The 10,072-nt window shown below is 50.4% G+C and overlaps 1 protein-coding gene across 2 annotated transcripts in view; it reads right to left on the reverse strand.

Annotated features, from left to right (window-relative positions):
• Positions 1-10,072, reverse strand: part of LOC117871955 (oocyte zinc finger protein XlCOF6-like) — an 11,208-nt gene that overhangs the window by 443 nt on the left and 693 nt on the right. The window contains exons 2-4 of one of the 2 annotated variants that reach the window (XM_034759846.1): positions 8,693-8,819; positions 7,123-7,236; positions 162-2,074 (exon numbers count right to left, since the gene is read on the reverse strand). In XM_034759846.1, coding sequence (XP_034615737.1) covers positions 162-2,074; positions 7,123-7,236; positions 8,693-8,819 — 2,154 coding nt within the window. Of the gene's footprint in view, positions 1-6; positions 2,075-7,122; positions 7,237-8,692; positions 8,820-10,072 lie in introns of those variants that run through there. The other variant, XM_034759847.1, reaches the window with a different exon arrangement.

Raw genomic sequence — 10,072 nt, forward strand, 5'->3', positions numbered from 1 at the left:
GGGGGGGGGGGGGGGAGAGATTATCCTACATTTGCCTAGTGTGCAATTCTTACACCTTCCTCCGATGCATCTGGTGCTGCTCACTGTCAGAGCCAGACACTGGGCTGGCAGGACCTTGGGTCTGATCCAGCGTGATCATTCCTGTGTCAATGGGAGTTTTGCTGGAGTACAGGCTGGGAAAGCCCTTCCAGCTTCGGGCTGGCACACACGAGCTGCTTCCACCTCGTGTGGACACTCTGGTGTTTTTGCAGCGTCCCCTTGACAGTGAAGCGCTTCCCGCACTCGGTGCATGTGAAGGGCCGCTCCCCCGTGTGGATCCGCTGGTGCATTTTGAGGTTGCTCTTGGTGGTGAAGCTCTTCTCGCACTGGGTGCAGGTGAACGGCCGTTCCCCCGTGTGCACTCGCTGGTGCGTCAGGAGATTGCCCGGCTGCGTGAAGCATTTCCCACACTGGCTGCACACGTATGAGCGCTGCCTGGTGTGGATCCTCTGGTGCATCGTGAGGTCCCTGGTGGAGGCAAATCTCTCCTTGCACTCAGCACATGCAAAGAGCTTCTCGCGCACGTGGCTTTTCTGGTGCGTGTTGAGCGTGCCCTTCTTGGCGAAGCTCTTCCCACACTGACAGCAGGCGAATGGGCGCTCCCCCGTGTGGCGCCGCTGGTGGGTCAGGAGATTCACCTTCTGAGTGAAGCTCTTCCCACACTCCGTGCACTGGAAAGGCCGCTCCCCCATGTGCACCCTCTGGTGCAGTTTGAGGTTGTCTTTCCTGGTGAAACGTTTCCCACACTCAGTGCACGGGAACAGCTGCTCCCTGCCGTGTGTCCTGCTGTGCACCTTCAGAACGGCCTTGCTGATGAAGTGCTTCCCGCATTCGGGGCAGGGGAACTGATGTTCTCCCGTGTGCAGCCTCTTGTGCAGTTTCAGAAATTCGTTCTGAACGAAGCCCTGGCCACACTCGGTGCACACAAAGGGCAGCTCCCCGCTGTGCAAGCGCTGGTGCATTTTGAGGGTGGCCTGGGCGGTGAAGCCCTTTCCACACTCGGTGCATGTGAAGGGCCGCTCCCCCGTGTGGATCCACTGGTGCATTTTGAGGTTGCCCTTAGTGGTGAAGCTTTTCTCGCACTGGGTGCAGGTGAACGGCCGTTCCCCCGTGTGCACTCGCTGGTGCGTCAGGAGGTTGCCCGGCTGCGTGAAGCATTTCCCACACTGGCTGCACATGTATGAGCGCTGCCTGGTGTGGATCCTCTGGTGCATCGTGAGGTCCCTGTTGGAGGCAAATCTCTCCTTGCACTCAGCACATGCAAAGTGCCACTCACGCACGTGGCTTTTCTGGTGCGTGTTGAGCGTGCCCTTCTGGGCAAAGCTCTTCCCACACTGACAGCAGGCGAACGGGCGCTCCCCTGTGTGGCACCGCTGGTGGGTCAGGAGATTCACCTTCTGAGTGAAGCTCTTCCCACACTCTGCGCACTGGAAAGGCCGCTCCCCTGTGTGCACCCTCTGGTGCAGTTTGAGGATGTCTTTCCTGGTGAAATGTTTCCCACACTCAGTGCACAGGAACAGCCTCTCCCCGCTGTGCAGGCGCTGGTGCATTTTGAGGTTGCCCGGGGCGATGAAGCTCTTTCCGCACTCGGTGCAGACGAAGGGCCGCTCCTCGCTGTGCATGCGCTGGTGCATTTTGAGGTTGCCCTTGGTGGTGAAGCATTTCCCGCACTGGCTGCAGGGAAACAGCCCCTCCCCCGTGTGCACTCGCTGGTGTATTTTGAGGTTGCCCTTCGTCATACAGCTCCTTCCGCATTCCGGGCACGAGAATGGTTTCCTCCCTGTGGGCTCTCCCTGCTGGGCAGTCAGGTGTGTCCGCCCCTGCCGGCTGGCTCTGCGTCTCTGGGGCCTGAGGAGGGGCATGAGTTTTTCCTGCATAATATTTCTCTGCTGCTTTTGTGATTTGCTCTGACTTTTGTATCTTTGCTTTTTCCTTGAGTGCTGGTGGAGGTCCCCTCCAGTCTGTTCTGGGGATGTCTTGGGAAGATCCAGGGTTCTAGAACCTTCCTCATCGTCATCCTTCATCACACCATCTGCTGCAGAGAGAAAAGCCCTGGCGTTATCTCCTGAGTTAGTGACCAAGGGGAAACTCCTGATGTTCAGCACATTCCATTCCCAACCGCAGCCCAAGCAACCTGTCTCTTGGAAAAGCCTCCCTGCCCTCAGCTCCTGGAAAGCTACCCCCTTCAAGGAGTGGTTCCACTAACCGCAGAGAAGCAGGTCTCAGTGCTTCCTCGAGTGTCTATTGGCAAAGACACAGCCAGTGGGAAAAGACTGCCTTCGTGTTGCATTTGACTGAACACGAATTGCTGCCATGAGGCTGAGCTCAGCATAGTCTCCACAGCGATCCCACGTGGTGGAAGTTAGCATTGCTTTCTCCACCAGACTAACGAAGGGATCAGGTCCCAATGGACAGCTCAGGAAGTCCATAGAATCATAGACTTTAAGGTCAGAAGGGACCATTATGATCATCTAGTCTGACCCCCTGCACAACGCAGGCCACAGAATCTCACCCACCCACTCCTGTATCAAACCTGTGTCTGAGCCACTGAAGTCCTCAAATCATGGTTTAAAGACCTCAAGGTGCAGAGAATCCTCCAGCAAGTGACCCGTGCCCCACGCTGCAGAGGAAGGCGAAACCCCCCAGATCTCTGCCAATCTGCCCTGGAGGAAAATTCCTTCCAGACCCCAAATATGGCGATCAGCTAAACCCTGAGCATGTGGGCAAGACTCACCAGCCAGGCACCCAGGAAATAATTCTCTGTAGTAACTCAGATCCCACCCCATCTAACATCCCATCACAGGCCATTGGGCATATTTACCGCTAATAGTCAAAGATCAATTAATTGCCAGAATTAGGCTATCCCATCATATCCCATCCATAAACTTATCAAGCTTAGTCTTGAAGCCAGATATGTCTTTTGCCCCCACTGCTCCCCTTGGAAGGCTGTTCCAGAACTTCACTCCTCTGATGGTTAGAAACCTTTGTCTAATTTCAAGTCTAAACTTCCTGATGGCCAGTTTATATCCATTTGTTCTTGTGTCCACATTGGTACTGAGCTTAAATAATTCCTCTCCCTCCCTGGTATTTATCCCTCTGATATATTTATAGAGAGCAATCATCTCTCCCCTCAGCCTTCTTTTGGTTAGGCTAAACAAGCCAAGCTCTTTGAGTCTCCTTTCATAAGACAGGTTTTCCATTCCTCGGATCATCCTAGTAGCCCTTCTCTGAACCTGTTCCAGTTTGAATTCATCCTTCTTAAACATGGAAGCCCAGAACTGCACACAGTAAGTATGTTACACGCTCCCCCCGGACCTGACCCACAGAGGACGTGAGGCTGTTGCAAGCACTGGGTCAAGAGCCGGACTCTTTAGCTCAAGCTCTCGGTACTATGGAGGTCCCTGGTGTCAGCCATGCAGCAATGCATGAATGACTCCAAAACGCAGCCATCTGCACTTGAGAGCAGAGGGCTCTAGACACGTTTCAAAGCCCCCTGGAATACTCGGCAGTGTTTGTGAACAGTCTTTGCTCTGGGCTGGCGAGACTCTCAGTTTAGGTTGATTGTGAAACAGCGAGATTGCTCGGATAGGCCGAGTGCAGGGAAGTCACGAGGGATTGAACCAGAGCATGGAAAGAACCTAGGTAGGGACAGAGGGGCTGGCTGCCTCTCACCAGACCCATCACAGTCTTAGGCCTGATCTACACTACGGAGTTAGGTCGACGTAAGGCAGCTTGTTTCGACCTAACTGTGTAAGTGTCTACCCCACAATATTCCTCCTGCCGCTTTAACTCTGCTACGCCAACCTAATAAATCCACCTCCACGAGACGCACAGTGCTTAGGGCAACACAGTGGCAGCATAGACATTGTGTTGCCTACGTTGACTTTAATGGTCTCCAGGAAGTGTCCTATCAGGGCCGTTCTGGTCAGTTTTGAACTCCACTGCCCGGCAGCCAGGTACACAGGTATCTACCCCTCCCCTTTAAAGCCCTGAGAATTTTTGAAATTCCATTTCCTATTTGCTTGGTCTGGATAGCTCACGTACCAACTGCCCAGCTGACCGTGCCAACTCCACCCGGCAAACACACTCCTGCCTGGAGTACACGGCAGATGAGGATCTCCTGGGTCTGAGGAGAGAGGAGGCTGTGTAGGCACAGCTCCGATCCAGTTGTAAGAACTTTGATATCTACGACCAGATTGCTCGGGGCATGAAGAAGGACTATGATAGGGACACACGGTAGTGCCGCGTGAAAAGGGCAAATCTAGTGCCCATCTATAAAAAGGGAAATAAAAACAACCCAAGAAACTACAGACCAGTTAGTTTAACTTCTGTGCCAGGGAAGATAATGGAGCAAGTAATTAAGGAAATCATCTGCAAACACTTGGAAGGTAGTAAGGTGATAGGGAATAGCCAGCATGGATTTGTAAAGAACAAATCATGTCAAACCAATCTGATAGCTTTCTTTGATAGGATAACGAGCCTTGTGGATAAGGGTGAAGCGGTGGATGTGGTATACCTAGACTTTAGTAAGGCATTTGATACGGTCTCGCATTATATTCTTATCGATAAACTAGGCAAATACAACTTAGATGGGGCTACTATAAGGTGGGTGCATATCTGGCTGGATAACCGTACTCAGAGAGTAGTTATTAATTGTTCCCAATCCTGCTGGAAAGGCATAACAAGTGGGGTTCTGCAGGGGTCTGTTTTGGGACCGGCTCTGTTCAATATCTTCATTAACGACTTAGATATTGGCATAGAAAGTACGCTTATTAAGTTTGCAGATGATACCAAACTGGGAGGGATTGCAACTGCTTTGGAGGACAGGGTCATAATTCAAAATGATCTGGACAAATTGGAGAAATGGTCTGAGTTAAACAGGATGAAGTTTAACAAAGACAAATGCAAAGTGCTCCACTTAGGAAGGAAAAATCAATTTCACACATACAGAATGGGAAGAGACTGTCTAGGAAGGAGTATGGCAGAAAGGGATCTAGGGGTTATAGTGGACCACAAACTAAATATGAGTCAACAGTGTGATGCTGTTGCAAAAAAAGCCAACATGATTCTGGGATGCATTAACAGGTGTGTTGTGAGCAAGACACGAGAAGTCATTCTTCCGCTCTACTCTGCTCTGGTTAGGCCTCAGCTGGAGAATTGTGTCCAGTTCTGGGCACCGCATTTCAAGAAATATGTGGAGAAATTAGAGAGGGTTCAGAGAAGAGCAACAAGAATGATTAAAGGTCTAGAGAACATGACCTATGAAGGAAGGCTGAAAGAATTGGGTTTGTTTAGTTTGGAAGAGAGAAGACGGAGAGGGGACATGATAGCAGTTTTCAGGTATCTAAAAGGGTGTCATAAGGAGGAGGGAGAAAACTTATTCACCTTAGTCTCTAGGGATAGAACAGGAAGCAATGGGCAGCTATGACCATGGGGATATGGTCTTCACTGAGGTTTAATCTCGAGAGTAAACAGTAAAAATGGCCAAAGGCACATTCAACAGTCATTCTGCACCTGCCACGCCTGTTGTTGAAGCACTCTTTGCTGCTGTCGAGGTGGCCAGCGTATGGCTTCATGAGCCACGGTAGTAAGGCGTAGGCTGGGTCTCCCAGGATCACTATTGGCATTTCCACATCCTCAATGGTAATCGTCTGGTCTGGGAAAAAAGTCCCTGCTTGAAGCCTTCTTCTGCACAAGTCTGTGTTCCTAAAGAGGTGTGCGTCATGCACCTTCCCTGACCAGCCTGCGTTGATGCCGGTGAAAGAACCCCGGTGATCCACCAGCACTTGTAATACCATGGAAAAGGATCCCTTTCTGTGATGTACTCCGTCGCAAGGTGGTCTGGGACCAAGATAGGGATGTATGGGCCATCGATGGCCCCCTTCAGTTTGGGAACCCCATTGCTGCAAAACCATCCACTATTTCCTGCACATTGCCCAGAGTCACTGTCCTTTGTAGCAGGATATGATTAATGGCCCCAGACGCTTACATCACAGCAACACCCATGGTGCATTTCCCAACTCCCAAGCAATTCCCGACTGATGGGTAGCAATCTGGCGTTGCAAGCTTCCACACAGTGATCGCCACTCACTTTTCCACCGTGAGTGCCGCTCTCATTTTGGTGTCCCTGAGCTGGAGGGCTGGGGCGAGCTCCGCACACAGTTCCAGGAACGTGGCCTTGCACATCCAAAAGTTCTGCAGCCATTGCTCGTCATCCCACATCTGCATAACAATGCAATCCCACCAGCCACTGCTTGTTTCTCGGGTCCAGAACCGGCAATCTACTGTGTGCAGTTGCTCGGTAAATGCCAACAGCAATCTTGAATTGTTTCTTTCCACGGCACACAGCAAGGCAGCCTGCAAAGAACTGTCATACTCCTCGCAGCTCTGGAACTACTGCAGGATCAGCCGTGTTGTGTTCATAACACTCAGCACAACACTGAAGAGCAGCGCAGGATCCAGGATTCTCACGGAGATGGCGGACGCACAGGCTTGCCGGAAAAAAGTGTGAAACATAACAGGATACCCGTGGAATGACGGGATGGAGAAAACTGCATCATGGGATGCTGAACTCGTATTGTAACTCGCCCCTGCGTGACTGTTCCTTGCCCATGAGGCATTGCAAACCCTTCCCAGAACACCGCGCACTAGATGGTGGTGAGTTGCACAGTGGGATAGCCACCCACAGTGCACTGCTCTCTGTGTCGATGCAAGCACTGCTAGTGTGGATGCACACTGCCGACACACGGAGCGTAGTGTGGACACACAACAGTGGTTTAAGTCCTGCGACGGCTGTACATTGACGTAAATTAAGTCGACTTAATTTTGTAGTGTAGACAAGGCCTTACTCCCCTTTAACTCTTCCCATAGGAATAACCCAGTTTTGACAGCTCTCCCTAACCTGCTCAGACCCCTTGCCATCTTCCCTGCCCTTCTCCAATGTCACCTACAAGTGGTCACAGCTGCATCCAGGGCCCGGGAAAGCCAGCCATTGTTTGAAACATTCTTTGACCCGGAGCGATTTCCCTGGGCTTTGAGCCCATCCCTCCATCTCCCCCAGCTCTTGGCATTTTCATGACTCACCTGAGCAGGGTTTCTGGGTTGTGCTTCTCTCTTCCCAGCCCCAGGGACCCTCCACACAAGGCTCTTCCCCTCGCTCCATCTGGCAGATGATCTCGGGTTTGACACCAGGATGCCCTGTGCAGGGGGCAGAGAATTGCAGCCTGGTGAGTGACGAACTCGGGAGGAGTAGGTTTCCTGGCTGTGGGTTCACCCTGGCTTATGAAGAGCAGTTTGTGATCAGGTCTGTGGGCCTGATTCTGTAGGACCTTTACTCCACAAGCAGCCCAGCAAGTAAGCACAGAACCCTGAGAATCTCTGCTGTCCAACTGTGACGTTATTGACATAAACCGGGGCCATATAGATCATTGTTGCAACCAAGGTCCTGTAGTGGCACCAAATCTTGTATAAAGGGGGTCAAATGAGGTGTCTAAGACAAGGTTATGGTTTACTGGTTAGGATTATGCTGTCTATATGTGTGTATCAGTGATGTAGTTGAAGTTATGAATATTGGCTCTATACTGTCTGTATGGCAAACTTATGCTATGCTTCTGGGTGACATCCCAGACAAGCTGAGATTAGCTCTGCCTAGCCTGCTTGATGGCCCATTAAGGACCATCAGCTATACAATGGTCTCATTGAGAGAAGGCAAATATGCCTTGAGACTCAGCAAAGTATGCAGGGACTGGCCCATGTGACTCCAGACTCCATTTTGCTGTAATTTTCCACAGTAAGAACAAAGAGGTGTTCTTACACCTGGAAAAGACTATATAAGGCTGATGCCTCATCTCCATCTTGTCTTCAATCCTGCTTCTTACCTCTGGAGGAACTTTGCTACACTGAAGCTCTGAACAAAGGACTGAGGACCCATCCCAGCGGGGGATGTATTCCAGAGACTTGATTTGAACCTGCAGTTTATTCCATCGCTGCTGCAAGCCTGAACCAAGAACTTTGCCATTACTGTATGTAATTGATTCCATTTAACCAATTCTAACTCTCATCTCTATCTTTTTCCTTTTATGAATAAACCTTTAGATTTTAGATTCTAAAGGATTGGCAACAGCGTGATTTGTGGGAAAGATCTGATTTGTATATTGACCTGGGTCTGGGGCTTGGTCCTTTGGGATCAGGAGAACCTTTTTTCTTTTATTTGGGTATTGGTTTTCATAACCATTTGTCCCCATAACAAGTGGCACTGGTGGTGATACTGGGAAACTGGAGTGTCTAAGGAGATTGCTTGTGAGACTTGCAGTTAGCCAGTGGGGTGAGACCGAAGTCCTCCTAGTCTGGCTGGTTTGGTTCGCCTTAGAGGTGGAGAAACCCCAGCCTTGGGCTGTAACTGCCCTGTTTGAGCAATTTGTCCTGAGTTGGCACTCTCAGTTGGGTTCCGCCAGAACCGCATTGTCACACCAACATAAACCCTTCTAGCTACGGGGCCAAGAGCCCTCGGGGGGAGAGGGGGCGTCAGAGCACAGCATTTCCAGGGTCTGAGATTCTTCTCAGCCTCAGTGAAATGTGCGCTGACCTGTTCTGACATCTCCTGGCTCTGTCCCAGACCCCCGGCCCTGAGAGAAGAGTGGGAAAGGAGCCTCACCCAATGAAGCCACCAGCTCGTAATTCTCCTTCATCACGTCCCGGTACAGCTCCCTCTGCCATTTGGCTAACTCCGCCCATTCCTCCGGCGAGAAATAGACCGCCACGTCCTCAAACACCACCGGCACCTGCAACAACATTGCAAATCCTCTTGGTGAAGGACTGGGAATTGCTACCGGTGAAAAACACTGGCTGGATGCTCGGAATTAGCGTTAGGATTAGAGCACGCAGCCCTAACTCAGGAACCACACACCCAGAACTTGCACTGGTTCCAAACCCCTTTCAAGTCCCATCCTCACTCTGCCTGCACAGGGGCCCACTGAGCCCCATTTAAATCCAATGCATTTAATAATTATTAATAATTAGCAGTCACTAATTAGTTCTCTGAATGACCAGCTTGGACAAAGCTCTGGGGGTAAAGCTGGAGGCGTTATGCAGACAGAACTACACAGGATCGTTTCAGGGGGCAAGACAAAGATGTCACATTTATTATGACACAATTTGATTTATAACCAGTAACTAATACCTACACCACACACACACACACACACCCCAGATGTTCTGCTGCTGCATAGTTACCAGTCCTGAACGTAGCTTGAATGGCTTGAGTTTGCAGCTTGAATGGCTTGAGTTTGCAGCTTGGGTTCGTAGCTTCTGGCGGTAACTGGCCAGGAAAGCCGGGCACAAGGACGAGCTGGGTCTCTGTTGGGCATGCACCGATGCCCTTCCATGTTGGCAGCAGAACGTTACCCTCCGAAGTTTTCCATCTCACCCATCCTTTTTGTAGGCTTTAGGTTGAATCCAGAGTCCATAGGTCTTGCTGCATCACGCTGCCTCTGGGTTCGGTGTGATTGATCACCTGTCGTGACTTTCAACCTCGGTCCTGGCTTTGATCTTCCTTCTATTGTACCTTTGTTCTTTTCTTTTTAGGGTGGACTCTTCTCACTTTGTTAGGGCTGTTGTCTGCATCTTCCGCCATTGGTGTTTGAACTCTATTTTATCAGGACAGGCTGGGGCTGGAGGTTGAGTCCATCATCCATACATACCTCATTCACACATCTGAACTAAACTAATAAGATTGCAGCAGGGTTTGCAACAATGAAGGTTGCAGCAGGGTTTGCAAAATGGAGTAAGCGTTTTAAAATGGGGTTTGAATTACAGTATGGCAAACAGTGACAGAAGTTACAATATAGACAAGTGTAATGAATGGCAAGCAATGAACAGAAGTTACAATACTGAAACGGTGCAAGTCTCAGTGATTTAAGCAGGAATTGGATTGACAGTGAAACTTACAAGGGCAACTGGTTGAATGCTGTGACTCTTAACAAGCATCTTAATTGTCAATTAGCCAGTTATTGGGGTAACTGGTTTTATGAATGAA

The sequence above is a fragment of the Trachemys scripta genome, chromosome 2 (assembly GCF_013100865.1).
Source record: "Trachemys scripta elegans isolate TJP31775 chromosome 2, CAS_Tse_1.0, whole genome shotgun sequence".
NCBI classification, from domain to species: domain Eukaryota; kingdom Metazoa; phylum Chordata; order Testudines; family Emydidae; genus Trachemys; species Trachemys scripta.